General features: G+C 44.9%; 2 protein-coding genes across 2 annotated transcripts in view; both read left to right on the top strand.

Moving 5' to 3' along the window:
• lamb2 (laminin, beta 2 (laminin S)) overlaps positions 1–23,378 on the top strand; it is a gene marked incomplete at its 5' end in the record, with an annotated part of 71,862 nt that overhangs the window by 4,172 nt on the left and 44,312 nt on the right. The window contains 3 exons of the mRNA XM_083769893.1: positions 4,986–5,059; positions 11,162–11,350; positions 13,009–13,072. Of these exons, the coding sequence (XP_083626019.1) occupies positions 4,986–5,059; positions 11,162–11,350; positions 13,009–13,072 (327 nt within the window). The remainder of the gene's footprint in view (positions 1–4,985; positions 5,060–11,161; positions 11,351–13,008; positions 13,073–23,378) is intronic.
• LOC310861302 (flotillin-2-like) lies at positions 6,253–7,542 on the top strand (the record flags this gene model as incomplete). The annotated part of the gene is made up of 1 exon (XM_083768703.1): positions 6,253–7,542. One exon carries the CDS (start codon positions 6,253–6,255, stop codon positions 7,540–7,542), a length of 1,290 nt encoding a protein of 429 aa, XP_083624829.1.

Here is a 23,378-nt window from a genome sequence, read left to right as displayed (position 1 = left end):
TTCTGGTTTCAGTCGACTACATTTCAAGAGATTTTCGTCGACTAAATCTACAGTTGATTTAGTCGACAGTTTTCACCCATTTAGATCTGAGGACGATTCTAAAATAATGTCTTCTAAATCCCCAAACCCATGTTTCTATATACAGTACTGTATGTCTGTGGTGCTCAACCTTTTTCATGTCAAGGACCCCCAGAATTATCTGTATTTGGCTGCGGACCCCCATCTGAAAATATGTAGTTCCAGGGAACTACACATCCCAGTAGTACCCTATACTGTATAGCTGTCCTCTATGCACTGCAACCACATGCAGGCTGGAATATGTAGTTCTATATGTAGTCCTCCATGCACTGCAACCACATGCAGGCTGGAATATGTAGTTATATATGTAGTCCTCCATGCACTGCAACCACATGCAGGCTGGAATATGTAGTTCTATATGTAGTAGTCCTCCATGCACTGCAACCACATGCAGGCTGGAATATGTAGTTCTATATGTAGTAGTCCTCCATGCACTGCAACCACATGCAGGCTGGAATATGTAGTTCTATATGTAGTAGTCCTCCATGCACTGCAACCACATGCAGGCTGGAATATGTAGTTCTATATGTAGTAGTCCTCCATGCACTGCAACCACATGCAGGCTGGAATATGTAGTTCTATATGTAGTAGTCCTCCATGCACTGCAACCACATGCAGGCTGGAATATGTAGTTCTATATGTAGTAGTCCTCCATGCACTGCAACCACATGCAGGCTGGAAGCCACTACGGTTGGCTACTGGTCTGGACAGCCTGCAATCATGGAGTGTGTGGTGCACACGCATACTACCCATGCACACAAGCACACACATGCACACACACACATGCACACACACATACACGCGTGCGCGCGCATATAATGGTAAGCCACTGCATGTCTTCTGACCAGCTACAGCTGTGGATGGTCTTAATAACAGAGTAGGCATTACCCTGGCAGAGAGAGAGAGAGAGAGAGAGAGAGAGAGAGAGATAAGACATTGAAAGAGAAGCGGTTGCATGTGTAAAAACTGAGGGGAAAGAGGAGAGACATACAGTAATAGCCAAAACGGGAAATATGGAAATCATAAAGTAGGTTTTGAAAGCACGGGGATGATGTGCAACTAGAAAAAGTGCCACAGGTCTCCCTCCACCAGGGCAGGTCAGGTTGTGGCCTCATGGTGGCGCTATAATAGACAGGTCTCCCTCCACCAGGGTAGGTCAGGTTGTGGCCTCATGGTGGCGCTATAATAGACAGGTCTCCCTCCACCAGGGCAGGTCAGGTTGTGGCCTCATGGTGGCGCTATAATAGACAGGTCTCCCTCCACCAGGGCAGGTCAGGTTGTGGCCTCATGGTGGCGCTATAATAGACAGGTCTCCCTCCACCAGGGCAGGTCAGGTTGTGGCCTCATGGTGGCGCTATAATAGACAGGTCTCCCTCCACCAGGGCAGGTTGAGGCCTCATGGTGGCGCTATAATAGACAGGTCTCCCTCCACCAGGGCAGGTCAGGTTGAGGCCTCATGGTGGCGCTATAACAGACAGGTCTCCCTCCACCAGGGCAGGTCAGGTTGTGGCCTCATGGTGGCGCTATAATAGACAGGTCTCCCTCCACCAGGGCAGGTCAGGTTGTGGCCTCATGGTGGCGCTATAATAGACAGGTCTCCCTCCACCAGGGCAGGTCAGGTTGTGGCCTCATGGTGGCGCTATAATAGGACAGGTCTCCACCAGGGCAGGTCAGGTTGTGGCCTCATGGTGGCGCTATAATAGACAGGTCTCCCTCCACCAGGGCAGGTCAGGTTGTGGCCTCATGGTGGCGCTATAATAGACAGGTCTCCCTCCACCAGGGCAGGTCAGGTTGTGGCCTCATGGTGGCGCTCTAATAGACAGGTCTCCCTCCACCAGGGCAGGTCAGGTTGTGGCCTCATGGTGGCGCTCTAATAGAGCGTCGCAGTCCCGCCCCCTTTCAGGACGACGCCAGGCCCAGGAAATGAATCCCAATGCATTTTTCCCATAGGCATTTCAAAAAAGGATTTATTTAAAGACCTTTTAACCCATTCTGACCGGGCACCCATTTTGGTGTCAGTATCATGTTATGCTTTAGCTATTGAAAAATAGCAGATCTACAAGCTCATATCGCGCCACCGAGTGGCTGCTGTGGTGGTCGGACACGAGATCTACTGCTTCGGAGGAGACAGAAACATGAGGAGAAGAGATCACATTGGAGTAGACGTCTTCAACACAGTGTCTTTATGCTGGAGGAAGGTGACCCCTGGAACAGGAGAACGTCACCTTGAGGTTCCTTCCCGGCGTCAGGACCACACAGCTGTGCAAATAGAATATACTGTCTATCTCTGGGGAGGGTATAATTACGACACAAGGGAGTACAGTAAGATTCATGCATTTGATGTCGACGCCCACATATGGTTCAAACCACTGCAGGTTTCTGGGAATGTTCCAAAGGGGAGGTACGACCACTCAGCCTGTGTCTTGGGGAAGGCCATGTTTATTTATGGAGGAGACACCCAGACTGGACGTACTAATGACATCTACAAGTTGGACACTCTCCCCATGCCTTCGGCCTGGTGGAGACAATTACAGTAGGGAGAGAGAGAGAGAGAGAGAGAGAGAGAGAGAGCTGTGATTGATGCTGTGGCACTTTGCATTCACTGACAGAACAAGTTACAGCTGTCACTGTCTCCTGAGAGTAGGATACCTTGATTTGATCCATTCATGACATAGAAGATGGTTGCATTATAGACCACCCACACACACACACACACACACACACACACACACACAGTCACACACACACACACACACACACACACACACACACACACACACGCACACACACACACACACACACACACAGTCACACACACACACACACGCGCACACACACACACACACACACACACACACACACACACACACACACAGGCTTATGTTCAATGTATCGCTCTGTATCAAGAATAGAAGGGGGACAAACAATAAAGAGCTTGGAGGAAACAGGAAATATGGTGACTATTAATACCTCGGTTTTAGCCCTTTTTAGCATTTCCTCGGCTGTGTCTGTGGCGTCATGCAGTGGCGTGCACAGACATTTAGAGGGGCAGGACAGTGGCGTGCACAGACATTTAGAGGGGCAGGACAGTGGCGTGCACAGACATTTAGAGGGGCAGGACAGTGGCGTGCACAGACATTTAGAGGGGCAGGACAGTGGCGTGCACAGACATTTAGAGGGGCAGGTGCGCAAGTGGAAAAAGGGCACCTTGTGTATAGCGCGTGGAACCGGCCAGGTGCCTTAATAGTGTGAGATTTATAGATTTCGGGGCCTAAATAATATATTAGAAGCTTTTTTCATCAAGAATTGATCAAATGTCACCATGGTCCACAACATACTTTACTTTTTCAAAAGGGCACATTTCTGAAAAGGGCAGGGGGTGCTCTATAGCACCCCCTAGTGTCTATATCTGTGCACGCCATACTGTGTGGCGTTGCCATAGTGCTCGGGCGCGCGGCGCACAGCATGTTGATGGAGTACAGTGGGCTGCCTGTTGTTGTGGACGATTTTCTTTTTTTTTCATTTCATTTCAACCTTTATTTAGTTCTCGGAGAACACACCCCATCAACAATGGAAACAACAAGAAAACAAAACGTAGATAAAAAGAGTAAAATTACTGGTAATAATAAGGGAACATTTGCATAGTGCTCAATTAAAACAGGTACAGTTGATATTACCAGCGTTGATATGTCAAGTTGAAAGCGATATAGAGAAGGCAGAGAGCTGTATTTGAGTGAAGTCTGTGAGGGGTTCCAAGTGTGTGCATGGGGCAGCGCACTTGAAGGCAGATGGTGTCGTAACGCCAAAAAGAAAGGGATTCTCTTGGAGTTCTAGACAAAGAGAGAGAGTCAATCATGCTTTCCGGTACTTTGCGTAGCGCTGTGAGCTCCTTGAGAGCAGTGGCGTGCACAGACATTTAGAGAGGGGCAGGTGCTCAAGTGAAAAAAAAGGGCACCTTGTGCAGCGCATTTTGGTGCAGGAACCCATTTTGGTGCTTTATAGCTATTGAAAAATAGCAGACCTACAAGCTCGTAGCGCGCCACCGAGTGGCGCGCTACGAGCTTGTAGGTCTGCTATTTTATTTTTAATCGAAGAACCACTGACATAGAAACATAGCTTTAGATTGTGTGGGGACCTAAATAATATAGTAGAAGCGGTTTTTTATCAAGAATTGATCAATGTCACTGCATGGTCCACACACTACAAATTAAGAAAAAAAAAAATATATATTTATGAGCAAAATTGCCAAAAGGGCAGGGGGTGCTAGAGCACCCCCTAGTGTCTATCTGTGCACGCCACTGCGTAGCGCTGTGAGCTCCTTCAGAGTACTTAGTGTTGTTCTATACTGTCAGGAAGTGAGGTTTTTCTTTTTGTTTGTTTTGTTATTCCTCTCCTGCCAAAAGACTGAATGCCTTTTTCCTTCCCAGGATTCTCCCCAAGCGAGCCAAAACCACCGCCGCTGATCTGATCCCTGTTCCTGTTAACTATCTGTCATTCGTTACCATCACTGGGGGGGGGGGGGAGCAAAGATTTGAGTTAAAAATGTTCACTCAGATTTGTCTAAAATATCAGATCTACAAGCTCACAACGTGGCGCAGCACGACGCGTTGTGAGCTTGTAGATCTGCTATTGTCAGCATGCAACCAAGTGTAAAATGACTTTTCTTTTATTCATGCTGGATCTCTTGTCCACTATAGTCCCTTCCTATAACGTTTTAGTCTCGTTTTTATTCGTTGACGGAATTGCCAATATATTTAGTATCAGATTTAGTCGTCGTATAGCTATAGTTTTCATTTAGTTTCCATTTAGTCTTCGTCAGTGAAAAATAGTTTAGTCGACAAACATGTTTTCGTCAACATCAACACTTTTCCTAGCACTAATTCCGTTCTTTCTCTGTGTTTCTGTAGGAAAGTCTGGAGTCTCCATCCAACTGGATCTGGAGGCAGAGTTTCACTTCACTCACCTGATCATGACCTTCAAGGTTAGCCACGTTTTGTTGTTTTGAAGTGCAGTCCTATATAACCCATTTTGGTGTGGGAACCCCTTTTGGTGTTTTAAACATTATGTTATGCTTTAGCTATTGAAAAATAGCAGATCTACAAGCTCGTAGACCTACAAGCTCGTAGCACGGCACAGAAAAAATCGTCAATTTATTTTGCAAATCTTTGAATATATATTCTTTCAGAGCGAACGTTTTTAACTCAAATATTAGTTTCTAGGGTGGGGGCGTCCCTGGAACAACATATTTTCAGATGGGGGTCGGTGGCCAATTACATATCATTTTTGGGGTCCTTGACATGAAATGTTTGAGCACCACTGATACAGAAACATGGGGTATTTCAGAAAACTGTCATGATTTAGAAGACCATTTTTTTAATGTCTAAATGGGATAATCTACTGATCACGTCCTCTGCCATGTCAACAACCAGTCTTATTTTTTATCAACGAGTCTTAAAGGTATATTCAGTGATTTGACTCTCTATCCTGATTGGACGAAAGGCTTAGGTCCCAGCCAAAAACGAAACCTAAGGTTTTTTGACCCCCAGGGGTTAACTGGGGACGGGGAGGAACTCCTTATATGGTCAGCACACTCTATAGTAGGGAGGATTATCACAACAAAACAAAAAAATAAGTGATATTTGAATTAAGTGAAATCACTGAATATACCTTTAATTTTTATCACACGATTTTTGCAACCCGTTTTTTCAGCCGTCATTCCGTCTAATGCAGAATGATGTCACAACAGGCCAGCTCCATATATGGACACCGGGCAGAGGCCTTTATTTGGGGACGGTTCTGGACAACCGTGGGTCCGACCGAGTCGACCCCGGGCACTGCACCCCGCTGCGGGGGTGTGGAACGTGTGTGTCGGTTCTCGAGTTATGTGTATTTCAGACGTACAGACGTACGTATACAGACATATACAGAGTCTTGGTGCATGTATAGTTAGATTAGACATAGATTTCCTATTTCTAGACAACGCACACTGGTCTAGTCTTTTATTTTTCTTTGGACATTTCATCTCCATATTTGGAGATCCATGATGTCATGACACACCAGTTCTGATTTACTTATTATTTAAAGGATATAAAGGATCTCACTGTCAACTGTGGGACTTTTGACAAACTTATTATCTTATCCTCGTTGATAATATCGTATAGACTAAAGTACAAAATGGGGAACGTTCTGACGGTCGGACCGAACAACGCCCTGGTGGTGTCGGGCGGCGGCTGCCTCGGCGCCGCCGACAGGAAGACCTACGTGGTGGGAGGGTGGGCCTGGCGCTGGTGGTGCGTCTCCCACGTGGACCGCATCTCCCTGGAGGTCATGACCCTGAAGCCCCGCTGCGACTCGGTGGAGACGGCGGAGGGCGTGGCGCTCACCGTCACGGGCGTGGCCCAGGTGAAGGTCATGACGGAGCCCGCCCTGCTGGCCGTGGCCTGCGAGCAGTTCCTGGGCAAGACGGTGGCGGAGATCAAGGCGGTGGTCCTGCAGACCCTGGAGGGCCACCTGAGGTCCATCCTGGGCACGCTGACCGTGGAGCAGATCTACCAGGACCGGGACCGCTTCGCCGGCCAGGTGAGGGAGGTGGCGGCGCCCGACGTGGGCAAGATGGGCATCGAGATCCTCAGCTTCACCATCAGGGACCTCTACGACGACGTGGACTACCTGAGCTCGCTGGGGAAGGCGCAGACGGCCGCCGTGATCCGGGACGCCAGCGTGGGCGCGGCGCAGGCCGACCGCGACGCCGCCGTACGGGAGGCGGAGTGCGACCGCGAGACCATGGACGCACGCTGTCTGGCCGAGACCCGGGTCGCCGACTCCAAGCGGGAGCTGGAGCTCCGCAAGGCGGGCTTCGACCGGGAGGTGAGCGCCCGGAAGGCCGAGGCCCAGCTGGCCTACGAGCTCCAGGCGGCCAAGGAGCAGCAGAAGATCCGCCTGGAGGAGACGGAGGTCCAGGTGGTGCAGAGGAGGAAGCAGGTGGCCGTGGAGGACAAGGAGGTGGAGCGCCGCGAGAAGGAGCTGGTGGCCACCGTGCGGAGCCCCGCCCTCGCCGAGGCCTACAAGATCCGGCAGCTGGCCGAGGGCGTGAAGACGCAGGACGTCCTGCTGGCCCAGGCGGCGGCCGAGAGGATCCGGGAGCTGGGCGCCGCCGAGGCGGCCGCCCTGGAGGCGCGGGGCAAGGCGGAGGCGGAGAGGATGAGGCTGAAGGCCGAGGCCTTCCTGCAGTACGGCCGGGCGGCGCAGACCGCCCTGGTGCTCGACGCCCTGCCGGAGATCGCCGGGAAGGTGGCGGCGCCGCTGGCCAGGGTCAGCGAGATGGTCATCCTGAGCGGCGGGGGCGGGGCGGATGGCGGCGGGCTGAGCGGCGGGGTCAACCGCCTCCTGGCCGAGCTCCCGGCGTCGGTCAACGCTCTGACCGGGATAGATCTGACAAAGATGTGGAGCAAGCCGCCGGCATAGATCTGACAAAGACGTCAGATTCCTCCGCTCCTCAAACACCAACCTCCTCAAACCCACAAAGACCAACCAACCTACGCACCATGGGTGACCGGGCTTTCTGCTCGGTCGCCCCCGAACTGTGGAACGCTCTCCCACCGCCCACCTGAGAGCCCCACAGTCGGTAGACGCTTTTAAGAGGACTCAAAACTTTCCTTTTTACCAAAGCATTTTTATAGCCTTGCCCTTATGTTTTAAATGTTCCTGTTCTTTTAGATGTTTTTAATGGTGTGTTGTTTCAGGGGCACGGTGGCACAGTTGGTAGTGCTGTCGCCTCACAGCTAGAAGGTCCTGGGTTCGATTCCCGCTGGGGACGCTGTGGGCACTGGCGGCGTGTTCCCTCCTCCACGTCATCAGTGCCAATACCCGAGGCGGGGGTTGGCGATAGGGCCTTTCTGTGTGGAGTTTGCATGTTCTCCCCGTGTCCCCTAGGGTAGATACCCTCACAAAAACATGCCGTAATCCTGGTCTCTAAAACTACCTCCCCCTGGCCAGCCGGGGCGCCTGATGGAGGGGAAAGGAACTGGTCGGAATAACGTGTCCCTTATTAGAACAGCCAACAACTAAATGGTTTGTCTCAGTAGGGATAAGGTCACGTTATTACTCAGAAGAGTGAAAATATCTGTGAACTTTTTTGCAGAGTGGCTATTAAGAGTGCGTGAACGGATGTTGCGTTTAGTGGGTATCGTATCAACATCAAAAACAATATTAAACTGTTGTTTGAGAACAGCAGCTAGACCACTACCTTTACCAGAAGGCCTGCGGTCGCTGATATAGTTGCAGTTGGTGCATGGGACACAATGCATTCAATGCAACATTATCATTGCATTTCAACCACGTCTCGGTGAGAAAAAGGAAGTCTAAATCATGAGACAAGAAAAAAATCCAGTAATATAAATGTCTTATTGGACACAGATCTAGCATTAGTTAAAGGACCACTTCACCACTTTTCAACCTATCTTCATATAATAGGTCCTCACTAATAATCATGAAAAAATGGCACGATTTTTTTCTACTCTAGTCCGTGTCTCATAGGAGGGCTGTGGGCAGTTCAGAAACAGTCTTCCAGTGACATCATCATTAGGCAGATTTGTTTTTAAACAACATATATTTAGATTTTCATTATCGTGAGAACGATGGCTTCCATTTTCACATTTCAACTTTTCAGTACTAGAAAGCCTGCAGTTTTTATTAGCTTGTATTCCCCACCGATGATCCGACCCACTGGAAGACGGTTTCTGAACTCCCCACAGCCATCCTACTGTATGAGACACAGACCGAGTAGAAACCAGGGGGGCAGTCAGCCAGATATTTCGTGAAGCCTCATTTGAAATCCGTAGTTCATATAATGGCCTGTTGTGGCGCTGGGCTGGACCCAAAAAGCCCCATAGCTCCATAGAGGCCCATGTATTTTGGCCCAACTTCACCTAGACTGTATTACCTTAATAAACATGGTCATGAATACTTTCTTCTTCCAGTCACTAGTTTAAAGTCTCATTTCTAATGTCATAATATTCTTTTTGGAAAATTATGGTCCCATTAATTAAAAAAATGACCATAAAGAAAAAAAAACATCGCGTATGTTCTGAGGGGCGTGGCTACCGTTACAGTCTATGATCGGGATTCCCCTCCCACTCGAGTCAAAATAAAAACCAACGGAGAAGAAGGGGGGAAGTCCCACCTCGTTGTCTGGGCAGCCAATGGCCAGCTGGTCCAAAACGGAGCCAGCCAATGGCCAGCTGGTACCAAACGGATCTAGAAAGATGGCGATTTACAATGAAGCGATTTCAGGCTTCATTTTACGTTCATGTTAGACCCGGAGAACGCTTTGTCCATATTTTTTACAGTCTATGGTAGAAACACATTGCACAATTCTTTTCATGATTATTAGTGAGGACCTATTATATGAAGATAGGTTGAAAAGTGGTGAAGTGGTCCTTTAATGCCATCTTAAAAATAGCTGTTTCATCAGAAATAGATGATGTGTTCACTTCACTTGCCGAGGGACAGTGACTAGATTTGATATCTACATATAACACGTTTTAGACAGTCTAAATGAGCTCTATGTGTTGTAGGTCTGCTATCTTTGAAAAATGGAAGAACGACTGACACAGAAACACAGCTTTTTCAGGAAACTGTCAGGATGTAGACGACATTTTTAGAATCTGATGGGTTAAAACTTCCTTGAGTTGCGACTAGTCGCATCGGTGCGGTTTGGGCTCCAGAGTTTGTCTGTCGGTTCTTGTGTATCCAGAGCTAATCTCCCAAACCGCTGGACCGATCAGCGGCGAGCGCCAAAGTTCGGTATAGGCTACAGGATTGCAATTCATTCCCCCGCGTATGTATTTTATTTTTCTTTAAGTTCATAACGGAAGTCAACGGGCCTCTGATGGATGTCAGACCAGCATGGGTTCCTAAACGCTTTAGCTTGTGATCCAAGAGAAATTGTCTCTCCGCCCGGGGCCCAAACTAGTGGAAATATCCGATCTACAAGCTCACAACGCTTCGCTTCGCACCGTGCTGTGAGCTTGCAGATCGGCTATTTTCACTACTACCTTTAAACATTTGTTTTCTAATTAATGGCATTTCTTAGATCTTTCGTGGATTTCTTCATGAAAAAAACAATCGTTGAATTCAGGACAATTTTTGCTTCCTTTGGGGAAAGTAACATTTGCATACTTAGTGTAGACTAAGTGTAGACTAGTGCATACTTAGTGTAGACTAGTCATTGGTTAGACACGGGTTAAGGTTAGGTTTAGGTGTGCTGCCCCGTGGGAGGTTAGGTTTAGACTAGTCATTGGTTAGACATGGGTTAAGGTTAGGTTTAGGTGTGCTGCCCCGTGGGAGGTTAGGTTTAGACTAGTCATTGGTTAGACATGGGTTAAGGTTAGGTTTAGGTGTGCTGCCCCGTGGGAGGTTAGGTTTTTTTAAATGATAATTATTAAAAAAAACTAAATGTCGGAAACAAATAAAGGGACATGTTATATCAATCAATCAAGCTTTATCTATCTATCTATCTATCTATCTATCTATCTATCTATCTATCTATCTATCTATCTATCTATCTATCTATCTATCTATCTATCTATCTATCTATCTATCTATCTATCTATCTATCTATCTATCTAATCCACGTAACTGGAGAACCGTTGGCCCCGTTGACACCACTGCAGTGGCCGGTGTCGAGTCCGTCCGACCAGCGTTTGCCCAGAACGGCCACAAAAGGCCCCTGCCCGGGCTCTGACAGGGCCCCTGCCCGGGCTCTGACAGGGCCCCTGCCCAGGGCCCCTGCCCGGGCTCTGACAGGGCCCCTGCCCAGGGCCCCTGCCCAGGGCCCCTGCCCGGGCTCTGACAGGGCCCCTGCCCAGGGCCCCTGCCCAGGCTCTGACAGGGCCCCTGCCCAGGGCCCCTGCCCAGGCTCTGACAGGGCCCATGTATGGGCTCTGACAGGGCCCCTGCCCAGGGCCCCTGCCCAGGGCTGGATTGAAACCGTTGTAAGTTCGAACCCGGACTCCCCCGGGGGTCCCCTGGGGGTCCCCGCTTTGGGAACCCCTGCTCTAACCCGCCATCTCTTCTCCTCCAGACGTTCCGTCCCGCGGCCATGCTGATCGAACGCTCGTCTGACTTCGCCCGCACCTGGCAGACCTACCGCTACTTCGCCCAGGACTGCGCCGCCGCCTTCCCGGGCGTGTCCGAGGGGCCGCTGCGCAAGGTGGACGACGTCATGTGTGAGTCGCGCTACTCGGACATCGAGCCGTCCACCGAGGGCGAGGTGAGTGTTGGATGTCGTTGACTGATCTCAAACCCCCGCCAGCCACAGGGGGGCGATAGTAGCCTGGTTAATAAACCAGACCGAATCAGCCGTTGGCAAAAAAATTTGCCTACCGGCGGATTTCGGTCTGGAGAGGCTCAATTGTACGCCCATTTTCTACACACGAGAACGTGGGCGCCCATTAGGGACACGGTATGCAATATGGGCGGGCTTTGGTACAGTGACGTTCAATGCTTGAGACCTTTGACTGACAGTAGCTCTGACCAATTGCGTCAAAGAGAAAATGTTTCCCTGGAAATGAAATCCAAGCTGAGCCTCCCCAGACTAATATCCCGCGGATCCGTGCGATATTAGTCTGGTTTATTAACCAGGCTAGGGCGATAGATAGTTCAGTGACTGCCACCGTTCACCACCATTCTATTTGGTTGTAGCCGCGCTGATCGGAATATTCACTGGCTTAGCCCTGGAACATGACTGCCATGATGATTATCATGACAGTCATGAAACTGCACCCTGTTTTTGGCGCTCGCTACATTTACAACAAAAACGTATATATAAACATTCGGATTTCAAATATAAAGTACTCACAATTTGTCCCACGGGTGTTAGTTAGTAGCAGCGCCAGCGATTAGAATTGCTGCATCCCGCGTTGTTTAATAAAAAGCATTTTTGTCCGAGCGCCCCGGCTACTTTTTTCAAACGGGGTTCGTTTGGGAAATCCACAGTTGCACACCGGGAGTGCACTCGCCTATTAGTCTGTATTGGCAGGGCGGTCAGCGTACCTATATCGAACACACGAGTGCAACCCTCCTCCCGACCGATAGGGGCGCGTAGTTGAAAGCCAATGGCAAAATAACAGCTCGGATAAAAATGCTTTTTATGAAACAACGCGGGATGCAGCAATTCTAATCGCTGGTGCAGCAACTAACTAACACCCGTGGGACAAATTGTGAGTACTTTATATTTGAAATCAGAATGTTTATATATACGTTTTTGTTGTAAATGTAGCGAGCGCCAAAAACAGGGTGCAGGTACGCCATGACTCTCGTATGAATACGAGAGTCATGAACCAGGGCTATCACTGGCTAAGAGTCTTTAGGATCGTTCCTATTTTAGATGTGCGGTCACGGGGAAGAGCTATTGAGCCACTAAACACAGTCGCTGTATTTATCCAGCATGATTTGAAATGGAAAACTCTTAGAAAGGCCTAGAAAGGCCTCATCCTCCACCTTGATCTTGTTTCAATGCATTGAGGCTGAAGGGGAAGCAATTGAACTGGAGCTGCCGATTGACGAGCCAACTTTATAGGTTTATCATTAAATAAAACGCTAATTAACACGTTAATGAAAACTATAGACTAAAATGTTAGGAAGGGACTAGTGGACAAGAGATCCAGTAGCCTATAGGTCATTTTACACTTGGTTGCATTCTGAAAATAGCCGATCTACAAGCTCACAACGCGTCACAGAGTGGCGCGCTACGAGCTTGTAGGTCTGCTATTTTTGCTAACGACTGACATAGAAACATAGCTTTTTCAGAAAACTGTCAGGATGTACAGTAGAAGACATTTTTAAAATCTGATCTCAGGTCAGAATGGGTTAATTAAGCGCTGCTTTACTAAGTCCATTGAATGTGTTTTCCATGGGTTTTTTTCGCAGGTCATTTACAGAGTCCTGGACCCGGCCATTAGGATTGAAGACCCGTACAGCCCCAACATCCAAAGTAGGTCACATTCATATTTACACCATGCAGTCCTTGACAGTCGTCATTATTTTGTTCTAGCAAAAGTCATAATTTTGATCAACACGGTGGTTTATGCCAGTGATTCCCAAAGTGGGGTCCGAACGGGGACCCCCAGGGGTCCTTGAGGGAGTTCCACCAGTCATGGTGGCGCTATGACGGGCTGCTCTGGAAAGAATGGGGGGCAGAGGTTTGTTGTTGTTGGCATCCAGGGAGTGTGTGTGCAAAGTTCGGCATCGACCGGGTTAACGGTGCTGGAGATTAGCTGTTAACAGAAGGACGGACGGACACACGGACACACGGACGGACACACGGACGGACACACGGACACACGGACGGAGGCCAAAACATAGTCTCTCCCCCTGCATGCCTTCGGCCTGGTGGACACAAAAACCAGATGAAAGCGTCAGATGAGAGCTTGCAAGATCTGCTATTTTTCAACAGCTAAACATAATGCTTAAAACACCAAAAGGGGTTCCCCTGCCCAGAATGGGTTAAAACACAACGCTGAACATATTTGGGGTTTTGGCCGGGCCCCCCCTGTTAGTGCTAAAAGCCACAATTGGTTGTTTTCCATTCAGCAGCAGAGTGTGAAACATGGCCTTTCTTCATGGGTGTAGATGTGAAAAGCAGCTGTTTCTCTCCCACGCTGTCCCTCTTATTTAGACTGGCAGGACATTAGAGTTTTCTTCCTGAAACTCGACGCCGGTTTCCGACGTAGTGGCAGAGGTTGAGCTGTTCCGTTGTTAAAGGGAACAGTGTAGTAGACGGCCTACAAGAAGCACCCCCCCCCACCCCCGAAATAAATTCAGTTTTTCTCCTCTGGTGAAAAGCTGGAGGTTGCACTGGAGGGGCGACTGTGGCTCAGGAGGTAGAGCTGGTCGTCCAATGATCCATGGGTCGGCGGTTCGAATCCCGGCTCCTCCTCCTGTCTACATGTCGAAGTGTTCTTGGGCAAAGACACTGAACCCCTAATTGCTCCCGATGTGCTGGTTGGTGCCTTGCATGGCTTCCGCCGCAATCGGTGTATGAATGTGTGTGTGAATGTAATGCACAATCTATGTGCGCCTTGGATAAAGGCGCTATTAAATGCATCATTTTACCATTTTGCACCATGGCAGGCTCTCAGTCAAATCTGGTCACATATTATGTCCACACTAGAGCTCCATATATTACATAATACTGTACAAGACGTTTGGTAACAGCAGGTATTATACTCCAGGACAGTTATGTAAATTATGCTTTCTTAAATAATCTAATCTAGTGGCTGACCCTCCCTCAGCGCCTCGGGGGGGGGGCTCTCCTATCTGTAATCTATAGTAGCTGAGCCTCCCTCAGTGCCTCGGGGGGGGGGGGGGGGGCTCTCCTGTGAAGAGCTCCATCTGGACCCAGGGCAGGGGTTCTCAACCCGTGGGCCGCGACCCCTAAGGGGGGATGCCAAATTATTTGGGGGGGGGGGGGGGGGGGGGGGGGGGGGGTCAACAAATTATTTACTTTTTTTTTTTCTTCTTCTTTTTTGCAACTGAATGGCTGGAAAAATAGAACTGCACTCTGTCGAGTGCATACTTGCTTGTTGCACACTAGTGGCCAACTAGTGCGCAAGCAGAGCGCGCAAGTCCTTTCGACCGCTGTAAACTGTCAAATCTCAGTATCTCTGTGAAGGAACGTTTGAAATGTATAATTTTTAGATGTAACTATTTGCTACCTACCTACTTTATGCATATAAACACCTAGTATTATTAACCAACCGGTGGAAAAGAACTGAACCGGTTCCCATTGGGAACCAACCGGTGGAAAATAACTGAACCGGTTCCCATTGGGAACCAACCGGTGGAAAATAACTGAACCGGTTCCCATTGGGAACCAACCGGTGGAAAAGAACTGAACCGGTTCCCATTGGGAACCAACCGGTGGAAAAGAACTGAACCGGTTCCCATTGGGAACCAACCGGTGGAAAAGGAGCCTGAGTGTGTGAGCTGTATCTGCCTGGAGGGGATTATAACTGTTGAAGTGGAGAACTAGACACACTTAGTCTGGACGGAAATGTTTTCTGTACAAATCCTCCCTGAGAAATATCTTTAATCTGTCTCAAAGATTCTGATTCCCATCTTAATTCTCTGTCGTCGTACAGTGGTGTTATAGCGCACCGGAAATAGCCGATCTACAAGCTCACAAGTCTTTACTTAAGCCAGTACGGGAAGTGGGAACCCCTTTTGGTGTCTTAAGCATTATGTTATAGTTTAGCTATTGAAAAATAGCAGATCTACGAGCTTGTAGGTCTGCTATTTTAAAGATTATTTTTTTGCGGCTTACGCCTTTTATTGGTGACAGTAGGCTGACAGGAAACGGGAGAGAGAGATGGGGGGGGAAGACATGCAGTAAAGGCCGTGTCGGGCTCGGGAGTCGAACCCGCGGCTACGAGCTTGTAGGTCTGCTATTTTAAAGATTATTTTTTTGCGGCTTACGCCTTTTATTGGTGACAGTAGGCTGACAGGAAACGGGAGAGAGAGATGGGGGGGGAAGACATGCAGTAAAGGCCGTGTCGGGCTCGGGAGTCGAACCCGCGGCCACTCTGCGACTGGATTACCAGTCGGGTGCCCAGGCGGTTACGCCACCGCCTGGGCCAGGTCTGCTATTTTAATAAAAATCGTGAAAATGTGGCGCAACGACATTTTCAGATGGGGGTCGGCGGCCAAATACAGATAATTCTGTGGCTGCTTGACATGGAATAGTTTGAGAACCACTGATATAGAAACAACTATCAGGTTTTAGAAGACATTAATCGACCTCAGATCTAAGGGTTAAATGCTAGTCAAGACCATCGGAGTTGCATTGCGTTGCATTGTTTTTTTATCCACCTGAGCCCTAGCATTCCGTTTCTTTTCACAGCGCGTCACGTTGTTTTAGGGCTTTCACATAGTTACCTAGTTTACTAGTCGACTAGTCCTACCTATTACGTGAAAAAAGTTATAATAATAGTTGTATTTTAAGAAACTGTGTATATTAGTGACTACCGGTAATCTGGCTGATTTTGAGGCCTATACAAAAATGGGGGGTAAAAAATAAAAGAAACATTGTTTTACTTTTTTTTTTCTTATCAACTAGTCAACTAGTACCAACAAGGTCGACTAGTGGATTTACTAGTCGACTAGTTGAATAGTCGACTAGTTGCTTAAAGCCCTATGGTCTTGTAGATCAGTTATTTAGTACAGACATTATAGTAAGCTTTGGGTTACGTTTCTATTACGCCATGTCTTTTCTCTACAGAGACATAGAGTAGTTTTAACACCGCAAATATCCTTTAATAATCCCCCCAACCCTACATGCTGCAGCTGCTGCTGGACCAAACCAGCCTTATTTTAAATAGTTTATTGAAAAGTACGGCTTCTATGTTATATGCATGCGGGCTGAAATACCATAAGAGGGCACGTTTGGCCCAAAGTAGCGAAAATAGCAGATCTACAAGCTCACAGAGCTCACAGACGCGTTGAGAGCTTGTAGATCAGCTATTTTCGGACGCAAAACCTGCACTCTTTAGCTACTGAGGAGATGCGCTGTGACAACATGGATTTAGAAACAAATTAGTTCAGGAGACTTCTGAAAATTATCCTGAATGCTGCCTTCTGGTATGCCCTTAGAGTATATATATGAATAGAGAAAAGGCACCCAGAGGAAACCCTGAGGCCAAATGGACATAGTGGCCGAATGAAGGTATTGCAGCCTGGCCCCAAACACATGAACGCGCTGGTCCGTTGACTATCATTGTGCACGCTCACGACGGCGGCACGCTCGTGCGCGTTCGTGCACGTTCAACGGCAGCGCGTTCATGTGTTTGGGGCAAATCCATCCCAGAATGCACTCTGTTCCTACCCGGAAGGAGGAGTGAAATCGCCTCATGCGCTTTTTGAGCAACTTAATGCAAGTGGATGGGAGGAGAACTCGGGTGCCCTCTCTATTCATATATACAGTCTAAGGGTATATATGCCATGGAAAGGAGAGGAGAGTATTTGGCATTTCTTTCACCATGTAGTAAAACGCTGCGTTCCTGGTCTGGAGAGGGCAGTTGTTTTACCGACGGGGTAAAACATAAACATAAAAATTATACAGTTAATATACAGGTGTGACGGTAGAATTCATATACAGTTAATATACGGTAATATACAGGTGTGATGGTAGAATACATATACAGTTAATATACGGTAATATACAGGTGTGATGATACAATACATATACAGTTAATATACGGTAATATACAGGTGTGATGGTAGAATACATATACAGTTAATATACGGTAATATACAGGTGTGATGGTACAATACATATACAGTTAATATACGGTAATATACAGGTGTGATGATAGAATACATATACAGTTAATATACGGTAATATACAGGTGTGACGGTACAATACATATACAGTTAATATACAGGTGTGATGGTAGAATTCATATACAGTTAATATACGGTAATATACAGGTGTGACGGTAGAATTCATATACAGTTAATATACGGTAATATACAGGTGTGATGGTACAATACATATACAGTTAATATACAGTAATATACAGGTGTGACGGTAGAATTCATATACAGTTAATATACGGTAATATACAGGTGTGATGGTAGAATTCATATACAGTTAATATACGGTAATATACAGGTGTGATGATACAATTCATATACAGTTAATATACGGTAATATACAGGTGTGATGGTACAATTCATATACAGTTAATATACGGTAATATACAGGTGTGACGGTAGAATTCATATACAGTTAATATACGGTAATATACAGGTGTGATGGTAGAATTCATATACAGTTAATATACGGTAATATACAGGTGTGATGGTACAATACATATACAGTTAATATACGGTAATATACAGGTGTGACGGTAGAATTCATATACAGTTAATATACGGTAATATACAGGTGTGACGGTAGAATTCATATACAGTTAATATACGGTAATATACAGGTGTGATGGTACAATACATATACAGTTAATATACGGTAATATACAGGTGTGATGGTACAATACATATACAGTTAATATACGGTAATATACAGGTGTGATGGTACAATACATATACAGTTAATATACGGTAATATACAGGTGTGACGGTACAATACATATACAGTTAATATACAGTAATATACAGGTGTGATGGTACAATACATATACAGTTATTATACGGTAATATACAGGTGTGACGGTAGAATTCATATACAGTTAATATACGGTAATATACAGGTGTGACGGTAGAATTCATATACAGTTAATATACGGTAATATACAGGTGTGACGGTAGAATTCATATACAGTTAATATACGGTAATATACAGGTGTGACGGTAGAATTCATATACAGTTAATATACGGTAATATACAGGTGTGATGGTACAATACATATACAGTTAATATACGGTAATATACAGGTGTGATGGTACAATACATATACAGTTAATATACGGTAATATACAGGTGTGATGGTAGAATTCATATACAGTTAATATACGGTAATATACAGGTGTGATGGTACAATACATATACAGTAATATACGGTAATATACAGGTGTGACGGTAGAATTCATATACAGTTAATATACGGTAATATACAGGTGTGATGGTACAATACATATACAGTTAATATACGGTAATATACAGGTGTGACGGTAGAATTCATATACAGTTAATATACGGTAATATACAGGTGTGACGGTAGAATACATATACAGTTAATATACGGTAATATACAGGTGTGACGGTAGAATTCATATACAGTTAATATACGGTAATATACAGGTGTGATGGTACAATACATATACAGTTAATATACGGTAATATACAGGTGTGACGGTAGAATTCATATACAGTTAATATACGGTAATATACAGGTGTGACGGTAGAATTCATATACAGTTAATATACGGTAATATACAGGTGTGACGGTAGAATTCATATACAGTTAATATACGGTAATATACAGGTGTGACGGTAGAATTCATATACAGTTAATATACGGTAATATACAGGTGTGATGGTACAATTCATATACAGTTAATATACGGTAATATACAGGTGTGACGGTAGAATTCATATACAGTTAATATACGGTAATATACAGGTGTGATGGTACAATTCATATACAGTTAATATACGGTAATATACAGGTGTGATGGTACAATACATATACAGTTAATATACGGTAATATACAGGTGTGATGGTACAATACATATACAGTTAATATACGGTAATATACAGGTGTGATGGTAGAATTCATTTACAGTTAATATACAGTAATATACAGGTGTGACGGTACAATACATATACAGTTAATATACGGTAATATACAGGTGTGACGGTAGAATTCATATACAGTTAATATACGGTAATATACAGGTGTGACGGTAGAATTCATATACAGTTAATATACAGTAATATACAGGTGTGACGGTAGAATTCATATACAGTTAATATACGGTAATATACAGGTGTGACGGTAGAATTCATATACAGTTAATATACAGTAATATACAGGTGTGATGGTAGAATTCATATACAGTTAATATACGGTAATATACAGGTGTGACGGTAGAATTCATATACAGTTAATATACGGTAATATACAGGTGTGACGGTAGAATTCATATACAGTTAATATACGGTAATATACAGGTGTGGCGGTAGAATTCATATACAGTTAATATACGGTAATATACAGGTGTGATGGTACAATACATATACAGTTAATATACGGTAATATACAGGTGTGATGGTACAATACATATACAGTTAATATACGGTAATATACAGGTGTGATGGTAGAATTCATATACAGTTAATATACGGTAATATACAGGTGTGATGGTACAATACATATACAGTAATATACGGTAATATACAGGTGTGACGGTAGAATTCATATACAGTTAATATACGGTAATATACAGGTGTGATGGTACAATACATATACAGTTAATATACGGTAATATACAGGTGTGACGGTAGAATTCATATACAGTTAATATACGGTAATATACAGGTGTGACGGTAGAATACATATACAGTTAATATACGGTAATATACAGGTGTGACGGTAGAATTCATATACAGTTAATATACGGTAATATACAGGTGTGATGGTACAATACATATACAGTTAATATACGGTAATATACAGGTGTGACGGTAGAATTCATATACAGTTAATATACGGTAATATACAGGTGACGTAGAATTCATATACAGTTAATATACGGTAATATACAGGTGTGACGGTAGAATTCAATATACAGTTAATATACGGTAATATACAGGTGTGACGGTAGATTCATATACAGTTAATATACGGTAATATACAGGTGTGATGGTACAATTCATATACAGTTAATATACGGTAATAATAAAGGTGTGACGGTAGAATTCATATACAGTTAATATACGGTAATATACAGGTGTGATGGTACAATTCATATACAGTTAATATACGGTAATATACAGGTGTGATGGTACAATACATATACAGTTAATATACGGTAATATACAGGTGTGATGGTACAATACATATACAGTTAATATACGGTAATTACAGGTGTGATGGTAGAATTCATTTACAGTTAATATACAGTAATATACAGGTGTGACGGTACAATACATACAGTTAATATACGGGTAATATACAGTGTGGACGGTAGAATTCATATACAGTTAATATACTGGTAATATACAGGTGTGACGGTAGAATTCATATACAGTTAATATACAGTAATATACAGGTGTGACGGTAGAATTCATATACAGTTAATATACGGTAATATACAGGTGTGACGGTAGAATTCATATACAGTTAATATACAGTAATATACAGGTGTGAAGGTAGAATTCATATACAGTTAATATACGGTAATATACAGGTGTGACCGGTAGAATTCATATACAGTTAATATACGGTAATATACAGGTGTGACGGTAGAATTCATATACAGTTAATATACGGTAATATACAGGTGTGACGGTAGAATTCATATACAGTTAATATACGGTAATATACAGGTGTGATGGTACAATACATATACAGTTAATATACGGTAATATACAGGTGTGATGGTACAATACATATACAGTTAATATCGGTAATATACAGGTGTGATGGTAGAATTCATATACAGTTAATATACGGTAATATACAGGTGGGATGGTACAATTCGGGAGTTTACCGGAGTTTGTTGTAAAGTTTAACGGGAGTTTCCTGTAATAATATACACATCCGTATTCAATGCTTTTTTTGCACAGTGTATAATAATAGCTTTATGCTGTCATCTGCGAGGGACTTGGAATATGACAGGCTTACCTGTGTACAGTACAGTACAGTACAGAGTACAGTAGAGTCGCCCCAGGGGCTGAAGAACAGTGCCATTGATTGTCCCTGTGCCCTAGAGAGAGAGAGAGAGAGAGAGAGAGAAGGGAAGGGAGTGGCATTTTGTCTGTCAACTTCTAGGGAACAAGAACACAGGCCTGTGTGTGTGTGTGCGTGTGCGTGTGCGTGTGCGTGTGCGCGCGCGCGTGCGTGGGTGCGTGCGGGTGTGTGTGTGTGTTAGTGCAAGCATGCGTATGTGTGTGTCGACTGATTTCCCCAGTGGTGGAAAAAGTACTCGCATGTTTTACTTAAGTAAATGTATCAGTATACTGCCTAGCAGATGTACAAGCTCACAGCTTGTTTTACTTAAATGTATCAGTATACCGCCTAGCCGATCCACAAGCTCACAATGCGTCGCAATGCATGTAACAATGTATTTACAACTCCAGCTTGTCTCCAAGGCTACATGAACAGCGTTTGGCTCGAGTGTTGTTTTCTGACCCCTCAATGACACCACTCTCCTTCAACTAAGCATTATGTTACAGTATGCTTTAGCTATTGAAAAACAGCAGATCTACAAGCTCGTAGCGCGCCACCGAGTGGCGCTCTATGAGCTTGTAGGTCTGCTGTTTTTGAAAAAATCGTGAAAATGCGGCACAAAATAAATCATTGAATATATATATTATTTCAGAAGACTTTTTTTTTTTTATGTTGACGTCAGGCCTAAATACTAGTAAAGATGATGGATTCTCCACTCTGGACCACAAGTACAGCAAACATAAAGTTACTTTATACTTTTGCACTACCCCCCCCCCCCTCTTCCCCCCGCCCCCCCCTGACCCCCCCCCCCCCCCCTGTCCCGCATCATTAATCATTGTTCACCCATAATGCTTTGCTATATATACTTGCTCACAACTGTCATGCTCCACTGGGTCGACTTCCTCCCCAAGGGCCAAAAGGTCTGTCTGCATGTGTCTGTGTCTGTTTGTGTCTGTGTGTCTGTGTGTGTGTGTGTGTGTGTGTGTGTGTGTGTGTGTGTGTGTGTGTGTCTGTGTGTGTGTGTCTGTCTGTGTCTGTCTGTGTCTGTCTGCGTGCATGTGTGCGTGTGTGCGTGCGTGCGTGCGGGCTGTCCGGCAGTTATTCATTGTGCATATGGTCTTATATATATATATATATATATATTGCTCTACCATATGGTATGCCCATCCTAAGGCATCCATCATATATATATATATATATCAAAAGAGAGAGAAAAACCTTCCAAGGAAAAGGGACTGCACACTCCAGGGAACAGAGACGGACAACTTACTGCATCAAACTTATTTATTAGCACGACGCTGTCTATGCCTGATAACTAGACTTGCACCTCCTATCCTACGGGTCTTTATGGATGTGCAGGAGTCCCTTTTTTGTCTCATCTATATATATATATATATATATATATATATATATATACATATATATATGGAAATAATAAAAAGTCACCCCATTTTGTGTTGCCTAGAACTGGAGGTCTGACAAAAAACAGTAACAATATGAAGTAAGTACAGCTTTGTGATGTCACTGAGATGTACTTGTTACTGTTACTACATTTTTTTCAGACCTCCAGTTCTAGGCAACACAGAATGGGGTGACTTTTTATTATTATTTCCACAACAGGTATATTAATGACAGTAAAATGTTGAAAATGAGTGGTATCCTGTAGTCACTATTCATTGATTCACTGGGATACCAAAAAACATTTAAATAAAAAAGGTTTCTCGCTGTTCTCGGGTTGAATATTGATATGCGATTAAAATGCGATTAATCTAGATTAATTAATCGCAAAGCCTCTGATTAATTAGATTTTTTTTTTAATCGGGTCCCAGTTCTATCTTATATATATTATATTATATTATATTAACATACGGTAAGCCCATCCTAA

This window comes from Protomyctophum parallelum (assembly GCF_964188405.1).
Source record: "Protomyctophum parallelum genome assembly, chromosome: 7".
Lineage (NCBI taxonomy): Eukaryota > Metazoa > Chordata > Actinopteri > Myctophiformes > Myctophidae > Protomyctophum > Protomyctophum parallelum.
The sequence above is the reverse complement of the archived record's forward strand: the minus strand, read 5'-3'. Positions and strand labels throughout refer to the sequence as shown.